This window comes from Manduca sexta, chromosome 25 (genome assembly GCF_014839805.1).
Source record: "Manduca sexta isolate Smith_Timp_Sample1 chromosome 25, JHU_Msex_v1.0, whole genome shotgun sequence".
In the NCBI taxonomy this organism is placed as follows: Eukaryota; Metazoa; Arthropoda; class Insecta; order Lepidoptera; family Sphingidae; genus Manduca; species Manduca sexta.
The window spans coordinates 14,525,812-14,553,427 of record NC_051139.1 but is presented as its reverse complement, the minus strand read 5'-3'; the positions used below and the strand labels follow the sequence as shown (position 1 = coordinate 14,553,427).

General features: G+C 36.0%; 1 protein-coding gene across 1 annotated transcript; it reads right to left on the bottom strand.

Moving 5' to 3' along the window:
• Positions 1–162: 162 nt before the first annotated feature.
• LOC115448669 lies at positions 163–27,616 on the bottom strand. The gene is made up of 4 exons (XM_030176173.2): positions 27,591–27,616; positions 26,273–26,352; positions 740–810; positions 163–484 (listed from the first exon to the last, which is right to left on the bottom strand). The coding sequence occupies exons 2-4, from the start codon at positions 26,338–26,340 to the stop codon at positions 255–257; spliced, it is 369 nt and encodes a 122-aa protein (XP_030032033.2). The 5' UTR covers positions 26,341–26,352; positions 27,591–27,616; the 3' UTR covers positions 163–254.

Below are 27,616 nucleotides of genomic sequence, written 5' to 3'. Positions count from 1 at the left end.
TTATATGATTTACATTGCTCGAAAATACACATATTCACCAAATAACTGCTCTGTTATGACCATTCAGATGAAATATAGATATAAAGTAACATTATTTAATAACAAATACATTTTATACAAAACAATATAAATCGTTCAATATAAAAACACATAACAACCATAATTTGTATGATTCGTAATTCTTTGATGTTAATATAATATTTCATTGCAAATTTATCTAAAGAGTTTGCGAAAATAGTTTTTATATTTAAATATTATTCATCATCATAGACTTCATCGGGATTTACTTCTTCTACATCAAACTCCTCAACGGTTTCTTTGACAGCATGCACGACTTCCACTGCGTCTCCTATTGTCGATTCTCCGTGGTCTACTGCAGTCTCTAGCGCTTCTACAATTGCTGATGTGTTTATAACTGGGATCTCGTCAAGAACAAGTGCTTTATGGCTGAGGTTTCCATTATTCGTTTTTTGATTTCCGCCAACTAAAACATTTGTTGTTATTTAATAAACAGTATAGGAGAATGATAGATCTTATTAGTTTGCTTTTATTGTTTTAATAGTCAGTGTTTAGGTTCACTTTTTAATTATTTCTGAAACATATTTAGCTATATCCCTAACTACGTCCTTGTAGTTTAGGTTTGATGTGTTATTAATATTATTCTCTTTTTCGTTTTTCGTGAAAATGTTTGATTAAAAAATAATCTATGGGCAGATGCAACTGCTGGAATCTTTGTTACCTTTGGCGAGGAGAGAAATCTCTGATGAACTTGCGCTGTAAGAATGATGACTGCCCCTCTTGCGGTTATCTCTGAAAATATATTTCGTACAGCATTAGTAATAGTTAAAATATTTCAGTCTTTTTAATTTTTATACCTAAACAGAATGCCATTTTAGTTATAACTTTGTTTATTCTATTGTTTAGAAAAGTAAAATTTGAGGCCTCCGTTATTTTCATTTTCTTTATGAGATCTAACATTATTCATTTTGATATAGGTTTTCTTTCTCTCATAAGAGAGCAAAAGTCAGTCTACCTGATCATAATCGGTCATTGTATCTTCAATGTTTTTCTGTTAGCGAGATCTTAATGAGTGGGAACTAAACGATAGTCAAACGCATTTAGATTTCCTTCAATGATTATTTCTGTATACTATGCAAGAGAATAAAAATGGCTTGGACTTCGACCAGGAATTGGAAAAAGTCCACCCCTGTAAATGAAAAAAAAAAAATAAGAAAAAACATACCTTAAAAAAATCTCTTGCGTTATTTCCAACTGGATGGAAACGAACGTACAAAAATATCTTGTTTACACCGTGAAAAGACGTAATGTGCGTGATGCCAAATGACTTCGCTATTGGCATTGGCGTTAACAATTTAGTGGAAGCAAAGAGTTCGGCTCGGCAACAATCAGCTGATACCGTCTACTATAATAATATTGGAATGGGTCCAGATTCCTTGGAAATTATTTACATAAGAGTTTAATATTCGGGAAGTGTATATTTGCATGTCCCTTTTATTTTCGGTGTTGTTCGATTCCTTGATAATCGACGTGCCAACAAACAAGACGATTGTGTTACAGAAAAAAATATAAAAATAATTAATGTATCATACATTGGTTATTATTAATGCCGGATATTTAGTCCCTTCCCTTAAAAAAGGCAGTGTTCGTGAATATCATATAGGTTAAAATAACTTGAATGATTAATGCGATCCATAATCCAGGATGTTACACAAACAAAATAAATAACATCTACATCCACATTATGTAACCGTCTCGAAGAAACTGTATGCATGTAGATAGGGTTTCATTTGGTAAATACAGAGTCATGAATTGAGATCGGTAATCTGCGTATATCCTGCCTGCGCCCGCGTCGGCGTGGGCTCGGCATCCAGCGACTGTGCTGAGTCGCTCGGACCAAAGGTTTTCAACCATTCTGTGTTTTATTTGATATTCTATCATTCTTTGATTAAGGTGATCTTCAAACATCAATAGGACAGTGAAATCTTTTGATTGTATAATTTAGCCATTGATTAATTTTATGATTTACAAATCAATCTGATAAAAAATTGCATTACAATCTTTCACGTCACTACTTTTTAATACAAAACCAATTACTCATGTCTATGGTGATTTTAGTTTATTAAATAATATTACAATACTCATATAATTCACAACGTTTGGCTAACACAGTTCGTCTGCCTGTCCTATCTCGATTTAAGCCTACAAAACGCCTCGAGTCGAAAGCTGCGCCTGGAAATGCTAATTCGCGGTTGTAATAAGTTTGCTAGGAGCGAAATTTCTTGATCGATTTCACATGCAGATAAATAATTGCAACGAGAGAATAATAAGCTGGCCGACAAACGACTTTGATACGCTCTGTAATTAATTTAATTTCCATTATGTAGCTCGAAGCTAATGGATTGTGAACATTTCTCAAGATCAGCCGCTGCGTCAATGCCAGGGTTTGTAACACGGCAACAGATTCTTACGTGATTCGTTTTGTTCTCAACTCTCTCCTTGCGAGGCGACAGGCTATTTTTTATAATTGGAAATATATATCTGGTGAATTTGCCGGACATCTTCAATGCAGAGGGAAATAAAATAAAATATAGCAATATAAAATTGCTAACAATAGATATATTTTAAGGACCGATTTGGTTTCTATTAATTTTTAGTGCAAAACACTTTGCTACTCTTACAGAATTTTAACTGCCTCCAGCCTACGATATTTCTTAAGCATGGTGCAACAATCCGATCTTTATCAGATAATTACTTAATGGAGCATCGTTCTTCACAGCTCCTGATAATTTATTACATCCGATTACATCTGAAAGCAGATTCAGATCTAGGATATCTTTAGTTAAAACATCGTGAACACCTACATACTTGAAAAAAATCTTTATAAGAATTTCGAAGATATGTGAAGTCTGCCGATGTGGATCAGCGTGATGGACTAAGGCGTAAAACCCTATGAGTAAATGGGGCTCATTCCGACTAGTGAGATAGTATATAATACAGGGCTGGTATTATTATATTTTTACTTACAATGGGTAGGTCTAATCTAGAAACGCGAAAACAATGTTGGTCTAGCAGTCCCAGTAGAATGTTGGCTTCGGTCCAGCGTAGTTACAGCGTCTATTGATGTCAAAATCTAAATGTTGCTGCAATTTACGGAAACTGTTGATGAGCGCTATTCTGTTTCTCTACATTCGATGATACGTAAGCATTTGTGTGGAATTACTTTTGAATATTAGAAAATTTGAAATATAAAAATTTTATAGATCAGTTTTGAATATTTGAATAAGATATTTTTAATTTTAAACTATAGAATATGAGGCCGATAAACTGTTCGTCTGGTAGCAAGCGTTACTTATTGTCACACCTATCGCACTTTCCAGAACTTTGAATTAGATACAAATTGCAAATGTAGAGATGTTCATGCGCAATGGTAATGACGTATCATATCTTAATATTTTGTTTCCTTACCCTCTGCCACAAAAACGCAAATAATATCAAAAGATGTGGCATTAAGAAGTAGTATCAAATGTAATCGGCGGAATGAAAATATTAAAGCTTGAATTGAGAATTCAGTTGATAATAAAAACTGTTTAATCTGCGGATACAAAAAAAATCAAGTTTGCGAAGTCAATCCAATAGCACTTCTTTATTTCAAGAAAATGAACATTGCAGATAGTAGTCAAACATCACTCAGACGTGAGATAAATATTAGTATGAAAAAGGTAAATTAGCAACTGGTTGCAAAGTCATTGCAAGGTGAAGCTTATGTGTGATCGTCATTGTTATGTAAAAGATTCAAGCGACGGCTGTCGATGTATCTGGTTAGCTACTAGTGACGAAGGGTCCATATAACTCGATTCCCGTTGGCTTCCCTTTCGTAATTTATGTAAAAACTTATTATCATTAGAACGTTTTAATGAAAGCATTTATGCATATTAGTACCTATTTTATATTGCGTGGGATTTCCTTTTGGAAAAATTCAACCATCGCTAGATGAACTAAGGGTATTTCTTCGTCTATTCTCATGAACCCTCTCCAAGCACTATTATGTTCTGGTCTGGGGATATATTCGCTATTGTTACTATTAGAAACTAAGGGCCTCTTTGTGTCGGTTTTACTTTGTCATTATGATTTTTTTAACCATTCTTCCAAAAATTTATTCACCCGATAGAAGTTATCTGACGATGAATAAGTCAACCCTTATCATTACATGTAAGGATGACGAGCGTAATGCAATCCTTTTTTTTATTGATTTGAATGACGAGATAAGTTTGCCGTTCGCCTGATAGTAAGCGATACGACCGCCCATAAACAGTAGAAAAACCTTCCAAAACCATGAATTACGTATTGTTTGGTATTCTAATGCGACTGCCATCCTGACACATTAGATGTTAAGTCTTATTATGTCCAGTAGGTACACGGGCTACAATGTTCTTCAAACCGGAACACAACAGTGACTACACTCTGCAGCTTAGCGGCAGAAATAGACTTTGCGGTGGTACCTACCCAGGCGGTCTCTCACATATAAGAGACCTACCACCAGTAAAACCTACCATGGAATTTACAAATCAAAATTTTAATTTTGTTATGTATACCGCTGCTTACTCAAACGAGTACCACAGCTCGTAATTAAATTAACAAAAAAACTTATTATGAAACCTTCATTATTATACTGTACGTTATATTTGACAGTTATTGGAAACTCAAACGACATCCGTAATAATATCTGATGGATAGCGTCCAAAGTAAACTTGAGTGCGTCCGCTTTCGCCCATAGCTGCTACACCGAGGCCCGTCTCTTGCCTAGCCTTCGTTTATTTACGTGTATCATACGCTCTATTACGATAGCCATCGATATTCTTATAGATAAATTATAGGTAACGACGATTATAGAAATTAGGACAGATGTTTTGGTCACCTTATTGGTTTAGGACTAATTGAGCTGTGGACGGTGAGTTTCTAGGTGCCGTTTCCGCTCGGACATGAAAGATGTGTGAGTTACTGCGTGTAATTTGTTTGTAATACGACAAATAGGCTCACCGCTCACTCCTAAAACAATGATGACGAAATCCGGGTACCTATACTAGTTAGATCATTTATGCCCTTCAGTTAAGGATTTAAAAATTTTACCATCGCTCCGACGTGCAAAATATCTGAACCGCCACGGATTATATCGAAGCGATTTCGTAATTCATATATATGTTAACGCTATTCTCATTCTCATAAACTCAACAGCATATAAATCGGCTATTACCAACTACTGTGTAGTTTATTTACTTTGAAGCACCGCCAAATACTGAACGATACAATGTCGACCATCGACATAGTAATGCCGAGACTGTTGCGATTGTGCGGTGCGTGCGCGTCCGCAGTGCATCAACCCCAGGGCATATGCGACACTAAAAATATTTACTACAAGTGCACTATGTGGCCATAGGCCGGTAATAGATCCAGACTATTGTCTACTCGTTTATTTTCAAGCTTGCGCAGCGAGTATTAGAATACGTATCTATATTAAATTCATGTTGGCTTTTATCGACGATTTCGTCTATGTGCAGTATTATGGCGCACCGATTTATTCCTAACAAGAATTTTATCGTAATAATGTGTTAAATTAAATGTAATTGAAAAAACACGTGATATTGACCTCTAAGGATAAGTAGTTATGTGCCCATACATTACGCCCTTAAGCCGGCTAATGCGTACAAAAGAAGGACCAATACCGCCCACTTTGACTGCTCATAACGAGCGAGGGGTCTGGAGATTGAATCTCAACTATTTTATCGTCTTTGAGTCGTCTCCGGGATGCTTGGTCGAATAATTCTATTGCCCCGTTAGGCTGTCACCGCAAAATGGATTTTTAAGTGACACGTGACCGAGGATTGCTAGATTTTAGAGTTCTGTATTAAGTTTGAAATTCTTTACCCTTTTAAGTATCATACAACAAACAATAATGAAAAGAAATACTGCTAACTATGGAACTCGTGCTCCGCGAGCTCTATTCGCATTTAGCTGGATTTTTTTACTCATAATTTCAACATTAGAAATTCATGGATTGTAAATTTAAATAGTTTGATGAACATCTAAAAAATTTGGCTACGAACTGATTTCTGAAGGATTATAAACCATAAATTTTAGTGTAAACGACAATTACCACAGCTATTGAAATCCACAAAATAACGATAAAATATCACACCTTAGAAATTGCTATTAAAGAATTCACACAGTTCATAACAACAATAGTAATAAAGAATCTCAGTCAGTAGTGAGTGTAGACTAATCCTCAGAGATGTCGAGCCGAGACGCAGATTGTGGGACTAACGAGGGTATTATTAGCAAACGACATCCGCCTGTGGGACAAGGCGTAGAGGATTACCAGGCGTAGGGATATTCACAACAATGGACTGCCAAAAACTGGTTTAGCAAATTAGCTTTGGAGATGATTAACTGCAGTTAAACGTTAAGAGGTAAAAATAAGTATTATATCTATACCTTTGTAAATAAATGCTGTAGAGCTATATTTGTTTTGTAGAGAATTATCGACAAAAAAAGTTTGCAGAAATAACTCTATCGAGGTATAAGGCAATGCATAATATTTATTATAAAGGCACGTGGAATCAAATTTGTTTTCTATAGGCCACATAGATGTTAGTAAAATAAATACACACCAGCTAATTTTCATAAAGAAAGTTAGTAATGTAAATAATTATCAAAAACATGTTATTGAATAAAAACTTTGAGAAGGTTAGCGTTCTAAATCATATTCATATTATCAATACAAGAATACTAATAACTTTTAAAATGAATTCTAAACTAAATTCAACTTAAATATCTAAAGGTATTGGTGAAAATGCAATTTCTTTAAGGAATCGCGAGTAAATCGTGGCAGACGCATCAGATAATGCGCACAAGAGTCGGGAAGTCGCAAATTTGTCGTCGTTTATTGCAATATACGCAGTGGAGAGATTGTAACATCCGACCGGATGAACGTGTTGCAACAAGAATTCATTGATGGACAAACATTACGATTGTACAAAAACTACTGTATTAGGAGTTAGGACTTTAGGTCTTTAGTGTTATGGCAGAAGTAATTGTGAGTAGATTTTCAATTTATGATCATCCCGTCAGTAAAGGAATATGTATTCTAAGGTACCGAGAACTGAGGAGAAGATAGATACATCAAAGAAGGGAGAAGGATGTGGGCTGAAAATCTAGCTAATTGTAAAGGTAATCAAAAAGCTGATAAAAACATAAGTAAATGAAACAAAAACAATAGTATGGTATATTCCGTACCACAATTTTCCAAAGTTAACGTATTTTCTGTAATATTTTTTAAAAACAAACATAATTGACCATTCAATGTCTCAAGCATCGTTAGCGTTTTTAAAATCACCGTCGCTTCGTGAAAATAATTTAAAAAGCCATCTTGGCACGGCCAATGATCCGTGACAGACAGCTCGACGGGCTTTACCATGGCATTCGATTCAGTACCGTAGTGGAAGAGTGGTCTAACCCAGAAATATGGAAAAAGTTGATGGAATAATACATATATTCAAACTTTGTATCCCAAGCACCAAAGCAATAATTAGATCTAGAGTGCTATAAAAATATTTTACATTAAAAAAAAAAGTTAAAATTCACTCTCTAAACGTCGGCAGTACATATACTATTAAAGGGAAATACATTGCCCTTGAGGAAATTAAAAATGCAGTACAAATATGACGCCCATCCACAAGATATGATAAGTAGATCTATGATCGCAGGAGTTATACTGGAATCTAGACAGCAAAGAGATCTATAAAGAAATCGTTACTCCTTTATTCTCATAATTAATATATTCGGAGTTTAGATGGCTCTTTCACTAAGCGACTGAATATTTGTGAGTCTGTGACGTCAAACGTCATGAGCATCCTCTCATCAACTCTGATATTCGCATTATTTACACCTTTTATTTAGTAGCTCGTTGTGGAAAAATAATCCAGGTCGAAAATATTAATTATTCCTTTTTTTAAATTATTTGGATTTCCTATTCCTACCGCGGTATTGAAAGTAAGATCATTCGTCAGATTATTTATAAAAAAAAACACATAAAAGATTTTAAATGCATCGTACGTGAACAGAATTTCCTAAAAAGTTTATTGAGCATTGTGTATAGCTTGCATTTGGGTCCAACTAATTACCTATGAAATGTCTATAATTTTAGATCCCGGTAGATCTAGAGTGTAGTGTTACCAAGCCACGTATAAAATTATCCCGAAACCCAGGGAGCGGCACAAAGAGACGCGGCTGCATATGTTGTTGCCATTTAAGGAGCGCTCCGGGAGCGACGAGGCTCGGAATAGACGGATGCATCTCACCAGGGCTGACACATTACACGAGATTTTCCAGCCCTCACACTTACCACTACAACTCTTGTAAGCCAGGATCAGCAGTGGCACGCATTTTATGACACCGAGCTATGAAGCTCGGCGAGTATCAGAGAAAACTAATATGTCATTATCCCGCAACGAAATTAATCAAATAGAAAGATAGGGAGGAGTTGGAAATATTAATTGTCCACTTCCCTCCATAGCAATGCGGGTGACAAAATCATGTTTTAAGGAAGCGTTTTAACCTTAAGGATAGGGACGTTTACAACTATATAAAGCACCACGGATAAAATTAAAAGAAAGGGTCCTATCACATGAGCTGTTAGACCCATTACACTGGTATATATACTTATTGCCTTCTAGGTCTTCCAGCTTCCGGGTGAAAGTTCCCTAAAATATAATTCCCAGTGTGCACTTTCCCGGGACAGAAATTCGCCTATAATTCAGGACTTGGTCTATCTTTGTGATAAATTTTATACGAACCTGTTCAGTGTAGTTTTAGTAGTATTTTAATAACCTGTAACTATCTTGGATTACCTGTAGGATCCATTGACGACTTTACATCGACATGGCACAATAACTAAATTAATTCCATGACTTTTACACACAAGAGTCAACACAGGGCCTTAGCTAAATTAAAACATTATTTTAATAACTTTATGTTGACACAACGCATCATGTTTCTATAAAAGAACAGAATACCATTCTTTGTTCTTTCTCGAAGATAACATGACACGGCTACGTTACCGACACTATCATACAGAATAAGGGCCCTGGTCGCTAGTGTAGTCCAAGATTTGCATGCTAAATAAGAGATAAGAAATGTGATTGCTAACTGAAATTAAATTAACCTAAGACGGAACGGCTAATCTCTCTCAAAAGTAGAGAAAGACCGTAATCAGCAGTTAAAACTTAATCAAGGGCTATCTTGGCTCCCAGAACTAAAAGTCAAAGCAGTTTTTATTAAGAAATACGTCAGACATTATAAGAATAAGTACTAGGTAGACAAATTCTAGACATCGCTAGCCCTAGAACGTGTCTAATGCAAATAAAATGGAAACATGCGTGTCGAGCCCACCGCAGCGCTGCACCGTCGCACGCATTTAGACCAAAAACGTGGAGTAAATTTAACTTTCACTGCAGCATCAACTGTTGCCTTGCACATGTCAACGCTCACATCCAATTCACCATATTATGTCCCAATATCATGAACTTAATAGGGTAATTTAAAGGTCTGTTTAAAAACACTTTAAAAAAGTCTCTGCTTTTAGGTGATTTATTCCATTTTTTTTTGTAAACTGAAATCTCTCAGAAAGTTGTCACGAAGAAATAGCTTTACATTTTGGTTATCAATGCGAATGCCGATGTCCAATAATATTAAATTCAATAAATATTTAAGGCCTACAAACACTTCACCTACTTCTAGAATTTTTGGTGTTCTTAAGTCAAAAAAGAAGTCAAAGTCAAAGTCAGCCTAACAGAAATCCTTAAGCCGCAAATATTTATGTAATGTGATCAAAAAATAATTTCCAGCTTGGTAAAATGGAGGGAGACTTAAGAATCAATAGCTTTGATACATAATACTCAAGACCATAAAAAGTGGGTAGGCGAAGTCTAACTTACCACGACAATGCCATGCTCAAATATGAAATTATTATTTTATCAATTTAACTCTTTCTTGTTCCTATAATGTATTAATTCCCCGCTATAATGAAAGTATACTTCAACCTTCGGTTCACAATAAAGATTACCATCCTTGATTGACTAGCCAATTGAACCCTATTGCCAGTTTTATTCTGATGTTTACCAAACAAAACATCATGGTTCACTGCCGTGGGAACACGCACTGAGCATGACGATTCTCTGTTGTGGACATCGAATCATTCCGCCAATCGAGCTATTGAAATGTCCAACCACGTATGTTATTTGCTTTGTGCTGATTGATTAGCTGTGAAGAGGCATTTAAGGTCATTTGAGATAGAAAGAATTGTGCAGATGCAAAGTTAAGGTGAAGCCATGTTTATTAATTATTTCCACCAACAAGCACAGGTATACAAGCAATTTTGAGTTCCCGTTTGAAGGACATTGTAGCGAGTGTAATTAACAGTGATTCTGGGATTTAAAACTTGATGCCTCAGGGTGACAAGCATAGAGCGATGCCGTGCAGTGGTTTGTTATTTAATTTCGGCTTGTGTTGCTACTGGTATTAGGCAGTTGCGTAATAAGCGTACTATCATTGCTAATGTTGTCATGCACTTGAATTAAAGAAGCAAAAAAAAAATATTCTTGTAAAGGAAATTCAATACAATATATACGATGCCGTCCTCGGTTAACTTCAAACCAGCTATCAAGATTGACGATAACCGCACTCCTTTCACCAACCACGTAAAACTTCTTACTTTTGACAAACTCTTGACCTAAAAGCTATGCAGGAAAAAACACCATCAAACCCATCAGTTTAGTAACAATGTTGTGCGGCCTTGGCGGGCACGATCCATTTTTCTCGCGCGTCAAACGGCGCAGTTATTTTTATAGTTAGATCGTATATTGCCAGATGTTGCCGTGTGTAAGGGAATAACCACACATGTCGTGCTATTTTCGTCACGATCAATATCTAAGTACCCGCGAATTACTTTTACAATCGTTACTTTTTATTACATTATGATTCGATTTTTATGCTACCCCGCTGATTTTGATATAGCTTCATGTTATTTTTATTTGGCCTGTGTGTCGGAGATAAGTAGTAGTCATCACGCAGGAACAGGAGCTGGACACTTTAAGCATCGATGGATTAATAAGATTGCGCCTTTGCCTAAAAGCAATTAACCAATAACCTAACTTCATGATTTGACCCTAGTAGTAAGTCACTCCTATACCCATGTTGTAAATGAGATATAATAATTATTATCATAGAGACGAAATTCCAATTTTACCCGTTCTTAGCTTATCAGCTACATATAGTAGCCAAGCGTAGCGATTACAATTGACAGGAGACTGATTTATGGCATCTTTGTTTTACACTCCACCCACATTAATTCCTTTGATTCCAAAACAGCGTTCTCCCGTGCAACTGGAGCTGTTAATTTATGCTCATCACGACGAGCGGAACGTTTGATTCGTGACAAATCACCCGCGTCAATAGAATTATTGACCGGACCATTGATCTGATGTCACTCAGACCTTTCAATAAAGTAACTCAATTAATGTGTTATTCGTCTTCCTACTTGGGTATATTGTATGTTTAGCGAAGAGCGCAGTTTGAATTTCTATACTCTCTAGTTTGCGATTTGCTACGTTTATGAATCATATGCAGGCTTCTTATAGGAGTCAAGGTCTCACCTTAGTCACATAGCACAAAATTACTTGTATCTTAATTGTAAGATTCAAGCATTGGCTTGAACTTCTTTTTAGTCTTCTCTCATATAACAGCTTTAAATATTTATCTACTAAACGTTTTCAAAAAGGATTAAAGTCTAAAATTCCAGCAACGTCTAGACCATATTTTTTATTACCAACTGAATTGTTAACCCTTTCAAAACCATGCAAAAAGTTTTAACCTCTCCACAAGACGACAAAAACAACCACGTGACACCAGCCGTGAAGTTTATTTCTATTCGACCACAAACGATAGCGTTTTTATCACAACCTCAGACGACATTTAATTACCACCGACAACCTTGCCGAATGACAGGGGACCTTCGGAAGGGACGGAAAATGCCAAATTGTTTTATAGCATAAAGTATGCGAACGAGTCGGGCGATATTTTTGATAATGTCGACGAAATAGCGTTGTTGATCCAAAGACAGAATTCTATTTTTTACAGATCTGTTTACATGACCTTCGTGGAAATGGACAGTCGTTTTAAACTACATGAGTGGTCGTAAACCATCCGATTATCATGTTCTGTGCCCAAAAAGAAGAAGAAGGAAAACACAAAAACATTTCTGTGCTTCCTTCCTAGAGTAAAAGTATGACATTATCCGTTTTAATCTCTATTTAAAATGCAATATAAGTCTTCGACTCGTTTCGTAATTTTTTTTATGAACCCCTACCGGCTTATTGAGACACAAATTTAAACTAATTAATGTATGTTCTACCTGCATCAGGTTACATTATTTATCGGATACAGACAATTTGCTCCGCTATGACGAATGCCCGGCCATTGTGTAGATTGTAATACACCATTATGTGTTTAACAATGAGTCATAACTTTGTGTACGTGTCTAGAAAAATCTGCCAACCATTTATATCAAACTATTTTTTCCTTTTGTGAGAAAAAAAATGATGTAGATAACTGTTGTCAAATTTACATCTTGTCTATCTTAAGTCGTATTCCTTCTCATTCTTTGATTCTGAACATCATGCTACATTTTAAGTTTCAATAAAGACTTGTAAACATACTATAACGTTAAATTCATCCAGTAAAACTTGCACTTAGACCGCAGAATCCGGAAATTGTCAGAATGAGTCAAAAGTTCCTCTGAGGCGGCCCAAGACGTTAATCGCATTGCAGACGAGGGACGGTAAATTATGAAATGAAATGACGTAGGCGATTCCAGCCAATGTTTTACCAGTCGTAAATGCCAGAGATTTAGTTATGAAATCAGTATTTGGAAACATGGGTATTAGGTAACAATTTTATTATAGGGGAATATGAGTGTTACGTATGGAATGAAGATCTTATTTTATATTACTAATATTATGAATGGGAAAGTTTGTGAAAATGTTTGTAAATTTGGATATTTGTGGGAAGTAAATGCAGAAACAGATAAATATTTCCCCGGAGATAAAAAGTAGCCTATAGCATACAGGAGTATTGTTGTGTCCTATTAGTGAAATAATCAACGGTGAAGGAAAACATCGTGAGGAAACCTGCACATCTGAGAAGTTCTCTATAGGAATTTCGAAGGTGTGTGAAGTCTACCAATCCGCACTAGGCCAGCGTGGTGGACTAAGGCCTAATCCCTCTCAGTAGTAGAGGAGGCCCATGCTCAGCAGTGGGTAAATATTTAATACAGGGCTGATATTATTATTATTATTATTGGTGAAAAATGTTTAAAATCGGTGCAGTAGTTGCTGAGATTAGCGCGTTCAAACAAACAAACTTTTCAGCTTTATACATTAGTATATTGAATAATAATCCAGAATACCAAGGTAACTCGTCAACCTTCTTCATAGCTTATGGCTTATTTCCTAAAGAATTTCCAAAATACAGAGGCCTAATCCAACAATTACCCAGGAAATAAATGACACGTAAACCTGAAAACGGTGAATATTTGTGTTTTCAAATTGCATACAGTAGTCATTTATCTAGTGTTGAAAGTTTATTTTATCTAACTAATTGCTCAAAATTTTGAGAACCAATAAAAAAAGAAGACTGAAATGAACGATAGTCGGTCTGTAACAGCGCTCCATAAATTATGTGATAAATTTACGCAATGCGTTCTTCCATTTCTGAGTCTTGAAATTTTAAGGATAATCTCTTGATCGAGTTGGAATAAGAAAGAACGTTCATGTTTTCAGTACAAGGTTGGCTCACCGTTGAGTCAGCTAACGTGTCGAAAGTACTCGTGAAACGGGCTAATCATTTGCACCTGCGTGTTTTATCGCGGGTTAAGGCTAACAGCAGGTTGCTGTTAGTCATAAAGTTGACTGTGATTTGTTTGGAAACAGTTGTGTTGGTCACAGAGAAAATGAAAAAGAAATTGTATATGTTTCTGATGAAGAGATAAACTTTGTAAAGGAATTCCGGCGATTGAAATTTCCACTGTGATTGAGCTAAAGCTAAAGGGATTTGTTGGATATGTTAATGATCTTTTAGGAACAGAATTAGTAATTCGAAGAATCCCTCATTTACTGGCCATCTGCAACTAAACAGCAAAGTTGCTTTTCATATTTCTGTAGGACTGGCAAAGGCACCGTCTTGGTCGATTCATTTATTTTTAAAAACACATGCAAAATTCTTCTAAGATTGATTATTTCAAATTACAATTTATGCCGCCGATACCGTAATATTTAAAAGAAAACTTACATTTTCTTATGTATCTACATTCGAAATTCAGTTTTATTTCCAACATACCACGATTCAATTTATGAATCACGATTGTAAGACATCGTAAGAACCCTCGGCTAAAGACGTCGCATCAATTACGCCCCAGTTTTAAGCCCAGGATGCGATAATAATGCACTGCGAGGGCAGCCCACATTATAAACGCATCCGTTGGTACGAGGGACATATTTTGAAGCTGACTCAAGCGCGCCTACGTCTGTTTGTTTGGTTTTGATGATCGGGTGATTGACCAACTTACAATGAACAGTATTGAGACTGATCCATATGTGGTGTGTTCTATTTTATCTAATTGGAAAATTTGGTGAGACCATTGGGATATCCCAATGGTCTCACCAAATTTAAGAGCATTATCAAATACAATTATTAATTTGTGATGTTAATCAATATATTTAGTATTATTCTTTAGCTTTCTAAATTATATGAATCATGGAAAGAAAGTGATAAACAGTATAATATTGAAATTAATTGATAAACTGACTAGAGTGTAGTAGATAGGTAACATGATTATTCCGTCTCCAGAAATCCTACATTTCGCTAATGGTAAACATGTTACGCATTCAACTAAATAACGGGTATATGTTTCATGAAATAACAGAAAAAGCACGTGATAAACCCCCTTGGCTTCTAACATTAAATACATCAACATCCTATTTACATTTTACCAACGTAACAGGTTTCAATAAACATTCCTATTACATTTTAAATGATGGCAACGCTCGTTCTGTTTTGTTTACAACATTCATTCGGCCTGGATGATTATCGGATGCGTAAATGTCTTTTATAAGGATTTACTCGGCTTTACACCCATAGGATCGATTTTACGTGATATTTACGATCTGATCATTTTGCTGTTTAATGTTATTATTATGAAATGGTTTTAGAATTCTCTATTTAAAAAAAAATATATCCCTCTTTGTCTTCTTTGAAGTGGAAAAACAAACATTAGAACGAAGAGGCAAGCTGGTTTTTAAGGTTGTTATTGTAACAGAACGTCGTGAAAGCATGCGAGTTAGCTGACGGCGATTACCACCGCACATGAGAACATAGAATGCAAAAAATCTATCATACTTATCTATATTATAATCTTATGAACGTTTTCATTAAACGATTTCAATCTTAATCTTCAATCCGATCTCCAGAATAAACCAATCTAAATAAAACATTTATAAGCATGTCAAAAAATGCTTTGAACTGATTGGACCGCTTTCCAAAAAAGCATTTCAGATTGTTGATTGGGAGCAGCTGTACGAGGGAATTATATGTCCAAAACTAGATCCAAAAGTAACTTAAGTGGTAAATACAAAATTTGACTATGATACACGAGTCATAAAGAAACCTTTCCCACAGCACTGGATGACAAATACTCCCAATAATATTATGTAATACGAATGTTAACCAGACGAAATGCAATAATTTGCACGAATGAGGCGAACTATATGAAGACATTAGCCTGCGCCAGACACTCCGCTGTCCGCAAACAAACACAACACTAAAGTTATTTATTAGCGATGTAAATCTTTACGTTTCCAGCGCCATCAATATTTCACCAGGATGCAGTGTGTAGGCGAATTTGACTTTTGGAATGTTACCGCTGTTATAATGATATCTAGCAAGGTATATAGGACAACAAAGCTCTCTTTGATGTAGATCCTACGTGTTACATTAGCATGTGGCTTCAAAATTCTAATGTCAATAATCGAAATGATTTTGTTAAAAAACGTAAATTATGCGTCTGAAAACGCAGAAGGCTTGGTAAATTTGAAGTTGAAGACTACGCTTGGCTAAAATGACCTAAAATCTCTATGAAATTTCTTTAGTAGTACAACAACGTCTTAGAACTTGAAAAAATTGCACAATACGCTGTGATATTTATTACAAACTACATAGTTCACATTCCAAATATTCTACCTCCTCCTAGTAGAGTGTCATCACCCGACTCACCATTCCAAGATATATATTATGTCCCCAATCAAGGCGTCGGGAGAGTCCAAAAAATACGAAAACCAGTCTATTTCACATAAACCACCAAGGATTAAGACTGATTTGTCCATCAATGAAGGTATACCTATCAAAGAGGCTATAAAAATCCAGACACGGTAGCCCTATAGCAATTGAAATACTTGCACTACATCCACTTGCAAACCATTTAATACACATTAGTCAGCGTGCCAAAACTATCGTTATGTTAATCAGAAGCAACGTGTAATGATCTCGTTGGTAATGACATAATGTAATGATACAACATGCTAATACATGGGCGTCGGTGTCGTGAACTGTGCGAGGTCAGGAATAAATCTAATGGCTGCGAATGCGACGCCGTCCAAATTTTCATCGGCAGAACAGATGATGCGTGTGCTCCTTGTTTTATTAGATACGACAATTAAATTAATTACAATTATTTATTAGCATTAAGTTAAGTAGTTTTAAGGGTCTGTTAAAAACAAATCGAACAGTGTAAGTTATCGATAATTAGACTTTTTAGGGTATCAGAAAAAGGCGCAATCAGAGCACTCAAGCATTGCTGAACTTGTATCTGACCCATATATTATAATGTTAAAAGTTAGAGGGCGACCGTATCTCCACATCGAGAGCTCATTCCAGTGCCAGAAAAATAAAGAGTATAATATATTTTATCGACTCGGGAGTTACACAAATTTAAATCACCCGATGAGGAAATATGGCTCAAATCACTCAGATGACGACCTAAATACGCTACCACAAGCCAACCATCTGCATTAATCTCTCTAATATCCGCTGACGACCATTGAACGCCGCACACAGCGGTATTCACGGAATGAGGAACGCTGTATGCTCATCTGGCCCGCATTGTTTTTGCCCCTCTACTAATGGCCATGCGCAGTTCAATACTGTTATTAAGCTAGGAATAGACGGCAAGCGGTATTGTATAGCTATTGACGCAACTGCTTAATGCTTGGCTATTGAATTTAATAATGGTATGCTGTGAGCGCTGTGGATAGGAACGAGGACCTTGGAGTACAACAAAAGATGTCTGTTCTGGCTGTTCTTTTAATGTTTTGAGCAGAATGCGAAATGGACATATTAGTAAAAGTAATCAGCACAAAGTACCATATTCTAATCGTAGGTGCTAAAATTGTACTAACCACTACGGTAAGAACTGGATATTCGAAGAAGATTCATTGATAGTAAAATAAACATAAGTAGACGTTATAACTTGAGCCTAGTTCAACAGAAGAAGTAATTTTTTAAAATACAATTAGACGATTTTTTTTGCATTTGTTTAATTTTTATTATCGACGATTCGAAGGATTTGCAGCCTTCAATGGCAAACCGAAGTAATTTTTCGTCAGAGTAGGGAAATATTATATTTATAGATTTAATAAATAAAACATACAATATATTTTTTTGAATCTCGTGACACTATAGAAACGCGTAAAGTAATAAAACGAATATCCAAAGCGTTTGGCAACGTTGGTTGTTATCGTCTCGCCGTGTACGATATTAGAGCGGTTTGTTTGATTGCGTTGTTTTCTAACTGCCCGGCGGCCACAATACTATTACATATAAATTTTCGGGGAATTTCTTTAAAATAGGATTTCAACAAACTCGTGAAATGTACTGTTATTTTTAGTTTTGAGAAAGTTACCATTAGGCTGATGCGTGCTGAAATTCTAAACATAACATTTACTGCCGATGTCCATCAATGCGAAGGCAGCAGGGAGAACAGTGATAGGAAACCGATAGATCAAGATAATAGCCAGATATTAATTAAATAATAAGTACCCCACTGAGGCAGTTAATGCCACTTTAGAGGACAAATATTTTCACAACCTAATCCAGGCTCCATCCGCACCCACAAAAAAATACGGAAAGTTCATAAAATACGTCATACACATATTAGGCACAAAACTAAAGTCATCGATGCACTCAACCATTCACAAAAACTAAAATGGCGATTGGCTGGACACATAGCTAGATTAAACGACAAACGTTGAACTACGAAAACGACGTCGTGGCCAGGCCCATTAGGAAAAAGAAATAGAGGAAGACCTTAGCACGCTGGATAGACGATATAGTAAGAATAGCTGGAGATTTTTGGATGCAAATAGCAAACGATAGAGGACGTTGGCTGTCTCTGGAGGACGCCTCTACCTTCGACTGAGAGGGGTTTTTGCAATATTATTTACACAAATTTAAATACAATAAATTGCAGTTCAACAAAAATATAATAATAATATAATAATAATTATCTATTATCTATTATCTATTACTTATAATAAATCTGTAGAGAGGTCAATTCTGTACATGAAATATATTTCCAAAATAAAAATAATAACTATCAGGGGGTGATTAGGGATCGATACTGATGCCAAAAATGCAATTAGTAAAATTTTTGTCTGTCTGTCTGTCTGTCTGTCTGTATAACCGTTATAGAAACAAAAACTACTCGACGGATTTTAACGAAACTTGGTACAATTATTTGTCATACTCCTGTGCTGGTTATAGTATACTTTTCATCACGCTACAATTAATAGGAGCAGAGTAGTGAAGGGAAATGTTGGGAAAACGGGAGAAGTTACTCCATTTTTAAGCTTCCGTCGCGTGTGCAACCTTAATGGTTAAAGCTACACAGAAATCATGTATGACGGAAATGTTCTCCTTAAAATTATGTAAAAATATCCCACGACAGCATATGTCTATCTTTTATGGTTGACTCACAATAACACGTGTAACTCCCGATAGCTTAGCAGTTCGAAGCTTTCTCATTATATTTGTCTACTCTTACGTTTATAACACTCTCAGTCATCCCTAATTAAAAAGTTAACATTATTAAATATTCCATAAAAAAGAATCATAGAAATCGGTACAGAAACACCAAAGTTATACATGAAATACGCTAATAATAAGCCATCATGCGTGAATACTGAATCATGCTATAAGGATTATTTTTGTATATATATAAGGTCGCGAACGCACAGGCAGGCGGCTTGCTTGGCACCTAGAGGCTAGCGAATCACCTAGCGAGTAGCTTCGTAAAACGAACATTCTCGAACGTTCGCGACCGGCTCCATTTTTGAAGTCCGAAATCCACGCGGGCGAAGCTGCGAGCGGAAGCTAGTATACACATAAAATGATTATATAATACAATAAATAATGAATTCCTGTGATGTTTATATTCTGATAAATTTGTAATTGTAACTAATGTTTTCAATTGTAACTAAATTTAGCAATAAATAAAAGGTTTTTTTATTTATTTAATCCAGGCTAATAGTCTAATAGATCTATGGGATCTATAAGTCAATATCAATTAGCATTTCAACACCTTCTACTGCTGAACGTTGTCATACAAGTGAGCGCTAACCCCTTCTTGACCAGTATATTGTTCTACCTTTTAGTATTTACAACTCAATTAAAGAGCTAGCATAATATTGCGGTGTGGTCTGTCGCTTGTGTTTTCTGTATAAACTCGGCAAACGCTGCGAAATACCACAAGAACTTGTAACGGATTCAGGCAGTTTATATTCAGTAGCTTTAAAACCGTCATATCTATTACTGCTTTTCTTGTTACTTTTTGTTTCTAGATCCACTAATAAAACTAAATTATCAATTCCATTTCTATTTCTTCCTTTGCTTGGTGATGTACCTTATGGGAAGGAACAAACATCTGGAAACTACGGAAAGAAACCAAAACGAGGAACCTTTTCATAAAGTGGAATCCGGAATTTCCTGCAATCTGCTCAGTGCAGACGGGCAGCAAAAACAAGCATAATTGTCACCCAACAACCATAGCTAAACTGGCCAAGGTCTTGGCGTTGTTGTCATGCAAATTAAGCAACGTGAATTATTCTAAATAGTCATTTAAAGCGAAAATAGTATGGCTAATTTGTTGATTCCAATCGTAGTATACGAGGGTAATTATAGGCTAGTGAAACAAATATTTCAAAATGTTCAGGTAATGTAAGTTGTCTTACACTATTTAGCTGGGGTAAGTTCATACCTATGGCATGCAAACTAGAAAAAAAAATGTGTACATGAATTACTTATTATTGGCATTAAAACGGGAATGTTTCTTTCAATAAAAATATAAATTGAAAACTAATTGATCATTGTAAGTTTCAGCGTCGCATTGGCATGGACGCAGAATTTATATAGCACATTGAGAAGAACAAGCCTAATAGATTGCCGGTGGAAATACGTGATCCGATAATCCCGATTCCCGATCAGACGCAGGAGTACAAGGAACGAGCGTGTTCCCCGTTGGTCCAAATGAGTATTTGAGCCGATTTATCGCCACCCAATTACCGAGATCATTTGTTCCTGATGCCATTAAATTATACAGTTGGGCAAGTGATGAGAGCTTGGCGAGAGTAAGAGCTAAAATTAGAGTGATGTGACTAAGTTTATGGCAATATTGGGGTTAACTATAGGTTACGTTTTTGCCTATTTCTGAAAACACCACTGTTCTCCGCTTTATTATTACTACGGACCGATTAGAGATGCTATGGACAATTGATAGTATCTAGTAAGTGTAGCTCCAATACTTTACTCCTAATTCGCAGCCGCTATTTTCTCATCGCCCAGCAACATACCTTCCGCTTACCTATCCGCGAAAAAGCAAGACATCAAGTTCCTCCAAGATGTAGCCAAGACGCATCATGGGATACAGCCGCTACAGCCTTCGAAATTGCGGCAAAACCCAATCACAATAACGCGATCTCGCACCCATTGTTCAGCGAACAGTTACGTTATCGCGAACACGGGCGGGGGCCGGCGATACCGCTGGAGCGATGCCAGCCGCAGATTACAGCTATCGGCGCTCTGGTCACGTAAAAATTTGCAGCCACTGCGATATCAATTTGCTTTGAGTTAATCGAAATCATTACCTTTCTTGTTGCGTCGTAGTTAGGTAAAAATGGGTATTTTAATTACATTTTTTATATGATTTTCATATGACGTTAGAGAACATCAAACTAGTAAGGAACTACTAAAGATAAATTCCCCACCGTCTTGCGCATGTTGACTGTAATTTCCTACGCAGCAAATATTGAGTTCGAAATCTGAACAAAAGCCTATATTCAAAATACCTACCTAATAGATGAAACTAAGCTAATTATAATCATAAAAAAATTTAGGAATAATCAAACGAAAAATTAACAGTAAAATTGACTGTAGAGTATAAAGCTTTCATTCACGCCACTGTATTGACTTCCAAGACCGTCATCGCTACAGTTACCACAATAAATTCGCAAACCCCCTTTTCATACCATGCTGGCATTGAACAATGCGTGCAAATAAACAGTACCGACTGGTACTGTTAAAATACTTCCTACTTCCGAACCATCGTGTACCATGATATCTTCATCAGAACTAAATACACATTATATTACATCTTTAACAATATCCATATATTTTACTAGTGACGGGCCCAGATTTCGCACGAGTACCAGAGCAAATATGTCATTTTTATCTGTAGAACAAAATATTAATGAATTATATACAAACCTTCCTCTTGCATCCCTTCGTCCATTGATGAAAATCGCATGAAATCCTTCGGTAGTTGAGTTTATCTTGTTCAGATTTTAGAAATATGTGGCTTGAGGACTTTGCTTTATAATAACTACATCCATTATTATATAATAGAGCTAAGCTGGAGTTAGTTCTACATCCACTACAGCATAGCTTGTGAAAACACTAGTTCTGATCTTAATCGATTAACCTTGACCTCAGAAAACATGCGAATCGACCGGAGTTTCTCGTGAATTTTTTACAAGCTGCTCTATCATTAGTTAACGTTTACATTCGCGTTAGGTAATAAAACGAATGTCTTCCTTATTAGGGACTAAACTACTCCTTAAAGGAGTTTTTTTTTTAGGGACTAAACTACTCCTTAACCCGTGAGGTAGCTGAATGTTTGCCGGCAAACATTGACAGCTACGCGTGTGACGGAAAAATAACCTTATTATGTAGTATATATGTAGTATATAAGGTTATAATCCCGTGACACACGCAAATGTCATGTAGCTGTCTTGGCTCGCCGGCGATTCACGAGAGACCAAGAGTTAAAAGATTTCTTTCTCAAATACTAGTATAACATCACAATGCTTATTGTGCATCGATCTCTTACGCCGCGCTTATGTAATCTTCATCTCTTCTTCATAATTAGCATTTAACGATCAGATTCTAAAATGGTAACCGGCAGTACGACTGTAAACCTTATTACGAGGTGATACGGTTAGACGTCGAACTGCAGGATGATCTATCTGACAAGGCTAGCAGGAAGACGCTGAAAACCGCTTTCATCAGATCGATCTGGCGATCTTTGAGGGAAGCCTATGTCTACAATTGACATTCTGAGGCTGATGATGTTGATGACGAATGGCAGGTGTTGTCATCTTAAATGACATTATATGATGACATAGTCGATTGGTTATCATGTAATCATCTTTATTCTTCATGGGTTGGTGAATGGAATCCGGCGTATTTATTGATTTAGCCCGCTGCCCGCATGACCTTCTTTGTTATTACTGTTTTCAATACCAAACGTAACTTACATTTAGATTTGCGTTTAGGCGGTGAAGCTAGATGTGGGTTTTATGAAAAACCCTTCTACTTTCATAAAAGTATTCGACTGAATATAGATTTCAACACAAAGAGCGTAAACACAAAAAGCAAATAAAAGATCAGCACAAAAATTCATATCATTTTCATAGCGTGAAATTAAAAAGCCCAGGCCGGCTTTTTAATTTCACGCCCAACTGGGAGTTATTTCGCTCCCAGTTAGGCATGTTTCCGTAAACACTGTTTTAAAGGTCAACCCACTCCAGGGTGGGGGGTGTTCCGCCTCCTAGTTACGTAACCAGTGCGACCTACATAGAGAGGAAATGCTGCGGGGAGTCCATCGTTCCACGTTATGCAACGTGGTTTGGACGGAAATTAATAGCCCGGCCTTTTGATATTATTGTTGTATGAAAATATAGTATATGACACTAATCCTGTTATCTACAGTTACTTATAAAGCCGAAGTGTTTGTTTGTTGGAACGCTTTATATCTGGGATTATTGATCCGACTCAGAGGTCTTCTGTTGATATGAGGCTGCATTATCCCTAAGTGGCATAGAGTGGGCTGGTAACTTCGTGAACAGATAGGTACTTCTTTAATACGCCTACGCGAGAAGTGTTCCAGAACTCATTAGAAAATTTTAAGCTAAACGAGGTAAATATGTTAGTACATTACACAATAGTCCGTGACATTAGCATGGCCGGATCTATATGTTAGAAAGAGAAAACTTCACGCCTATCTTTTTGAAGGTAAAGGCAGAGATAATGTATTTGCTCACGCATTATCAATAAGACTACCGATTCATGACGTGGCGGACTCTACTGTAATATCGGGGACCAACATCTCAAAATCAAAAATCCATAAGCTACTCAACCAATATTCTAGTCTCCAGAGTAGCCTAAGCCTAAGTCGCGTCATATATGTATGTACACCAACTATACTCAGTCTGTGGCCCACTGTCATGGAAATGGCCTAGCAGACTTAAAACTCTCACTAAAACCAAAGTAACTTTTCCCAAGATCTTAACCTAATAAAAATAAAAATATTTAACTTCAATTTAATTAAGTTTTTAAACACGCAAGTAAATCAATTACGAAACGATGTTGTAGCCCGAGGCTTCATGACTAAGACGTCTTTGTGGCTCGTATAAAAAAGTTTGAGAACGATCGAGACCAATGAGACGTTAATTTTGTGGACTCGCATCGATATTTAAGCCGATATAAATATGCTAATATAAACAAACCTACCTCAACATATCAATGCCAGATAGCTATGCCAAACAGATAATTTATAGGTAAATGAAGAGCGGGTGCGCAAGGAGAGGGATCTAATAATAACCGTTCGAAAGGGGCTTGTTAGTGTTACCGTATATCAAACGAGACTTTATGATGGCTGGCGCTAAAAGAACGTATTGTTTCAGTATGTCTAGTATGCGAAAGGTAAACATTCAAAACTACGTACATTCACAACTAAGTACGTATGCATTAGTATTGTTCGCTAGATACATCGATATTTGTTAAGTATGAAACAACGAATTGAGTGAATTTGTTTTTCCAACGGTGTTGCAAGGCACTTTAAATTTGTAAATTTTAGCCAATCATTCTAGCACGCTGCAGTACCAATAAAGACTCGAGAAACCCACTCCAAAACCTTTCGCCCTTTTCATGGACGTAAGCAGGGAGGGGCAGGGGAGGATGCTGGCCTCTTCCTCTCAGATTCAACAGAAGTACACACTTTTGCATTTGCATCGAACAAAATTTCGAATCGAAAGCTAGCTTCGCCAATGCCTTTTTCCATACATTAATAACACACGATAAACTATCCTATATCAGCTTTTCTGTGCGTCATAGTCTGAACTGAGGCGTGGGGGTGCCTCCCACTATTATCCCTCGTTCACCCGACAAGTTCTCGAGGCCACTAGAGGCTTACGGCGCTGCTGGGAATTCGTTCGGAAAATTGCACGCTACCGAACGTGCCCGCTTGACAGATTGGGGCTTCATCTAATAAGTGAGTATATTTCTTGAAAATACGTTGCTTTGAGACTGTCGATAATATTAGTGTAGTCGGTATTAGAGGATGGAAGATTTTTATGTGATTTAAAATAGTTTAAATTACTTTTGCGGTTCAGTTGTAGAAAATTATTAGTATTGTAACATCCATGAATAAAATTTTAGAATTTTCCGTCTAAATGCCTAGTATTGACGTATGCAGGGTTTTTTCTAGGAGGGGGAGGGAGGACAGCTGGCGAGAAGAGCAACACATAAAGCTAAAAAGGTTACTCAAATCAACGAAAGACATGCACCAGGCACCCGAAAGCGGACTTTTTCAAAGGGGGACTGCCACCAACCTACCACCCTCGTCCTACTTAGTTACGCTTATGCCCCTAGGTATTCAACGTTAGATTCAGCACATGGGACCTACTCGTCAAATATAAGCACTTATAATATTTGAATAGCAAATTCAAATACCACGATGTCAATAATCACACGTATATTGGGTATAGGTATAGTATTTACTTTAGTTAAAACGGTTAACTGACGAATAATATTTGTTTAAATATTGTGAAACAGGATTTAAGTAGATAGGTACATTATATGTTTATACATTTACGCTACGAGCTACTTGCGACTGCGCGATCAACTGATAGTAATAGAAGTTTTAAATTTGAGTTCCGAAGGAATTCTATACTGGGGGGCGTAGCCCAAGACAATTTTCTACAATCATTAATGTGAATAGCAAACAAAACAATATATTGGAATGACATATCCAAGCGACTGAGCATATTTCATACTCACATAAAATTTTGATTTTTGTTTGTGTAAATGATTTACAAAAGACGATTTGGCTAAGGCTCCTGACCTTTTCTCTATAGCAATGACGAATGGAGAGAAAGAAATGTAATAAAAATAAATAGTATTCGGTACATACGAGTTCTTGGTTAGTTTATTGAGAATTATTAATTTGAAATGCCTTCATATAAGCTACGGCAAATCATTCAGAAAATATAGTTCTTTAAAACGTTGCTATTATTTATGTACAGGCGTCGCGCCTGCTCAAATGTGAGGCGAGATGCTCGCCACTATATAATAATATAGTGTTGCTCCTGTTTATTAATTCGTATGTCTAATTTTAAACAGGTCAACACGCTTGTATAGATGACTAGATAATCATCCATCGACGTCGATATTTTATCAGGACAGCATTTCATTTAGATACCATTAGGTGCAATAAAGACAAATTACGTTTCGTGTCTTTAAAAAAAAATTTGGAACTCACCGAATGTAGTTGTAGGCGATGCCAATATACCAGAGTATGAACAGTATGATCCCCTTAGTTTCGGCCATTTTGTAATTGATCTAGAACAAATATAACTCCTTACGATAATGAATAGCAAAGTTGTAAAACTACTTTATTTTGCAAAAATATTTAGATCTTTAAATAACGCTGTTACGGTTGAAGTTTGTACTTTTATGAATGAATGATACCGCTTTATAGTAAAGTTTTAATATGAAAATACACCGCCGCGCCGATTACATATAAATAAGGAACGGCAGCTTGCTGTGGGATTTTCTGTCGTGAGTGAAATTTTAGATATCTGAAAGCTCAAACTGCCATCTTTCTGTCTGCACCTTCTATTAAAGTCAACAACGACACCATAACCTTCTGGTTATGTGGATGTTTTAGTTATACGTAGATCATAATATTCATCAGGTGACCCATTCGTCGGCTGTATAGTCTATGCTAGTAAAATTAAGTTTAACCATTCTCAACACCAGTGACGAAGGATAAAATTTACCGAAAAGGAACCCGACAGTACATATAATACTAATAATATACATAAATACGGTCTACAAATCGTTGTAATGATAATGATAAGGGAAGCCGGTAATATTTGAGTTATAGGGACCCTTCGTCACTACCCAGCAGGCAAGTTAGTTATCTTAAGGTACCCGTTAAAATGCAATTAAGTTTAATATTAATTATATAAAATAATTCACTATACCTGTTCCTATTGTTATTGTTTCATCTTTATTGAAGTTTTAAGAATCACGAGCATTTTTATTTAAAAATATCCATTTTTAATTTTTGTGTTTTTATTTTGACAATAGTAATGACAGATATTTGATTTTCATTTAATTTTTCTTAAAAGTCAAATTCTACGCACACTAGCTCGCAAAGGTTTTTTACAAACACCATCAAACTTTTAGGTATTTGTGTTAACTTTTATCTCAATAAATATTGTAATGGTATTTGCAAGTATTATCCGAGATATTAATTTTATCATTTACTTATGTTAAAATTTCAATACGTGCGGTGAAATAAAATACTTATGTTTTGCAGCTGTTTTTGATGTAATAAACCCCCAGTTAAATTACTAAGTAATATTTGTTTAAACCTTTTGAAATAAACTATTGTTCAATTCAACCTGTCCTCTAACTTATAATATTTATGTTTTAAATGCATTGCCATTATACTAGACAATGGAACTATATTTTAAACTCAAGTAGACAAAAAAATGTTGCTCAAAATCTATTTTTTACCCGCCATAATATAATGGACATAGGAATTTAAAATTAATATTGAATGGACTTACCTCAATAATCTGAAGGTATATTTTGT

Coding starts and splice junctions, on each gene's coding strand:
- LOC115448669 (XM_030176173.2), bottom strand. CDS start 26,340: ATGGCCGAAACTAAGGGGATCATACTGTTCATACTCTGGTATATTGGC. Junction 811..26,272: donor ATCGCCTACAACTACATTCG/GTGAGTTCCAAA, acceptor ATATATTTTCAG/AGATAACCGCAAGAGGGGCA. Junction 485..739: donor GATTTCTCTCCTCGCCAAAG/GTAACAAAGATT, acceptor CAAATGTTTTAG/TTGGCGGAAATCAAAAAACG.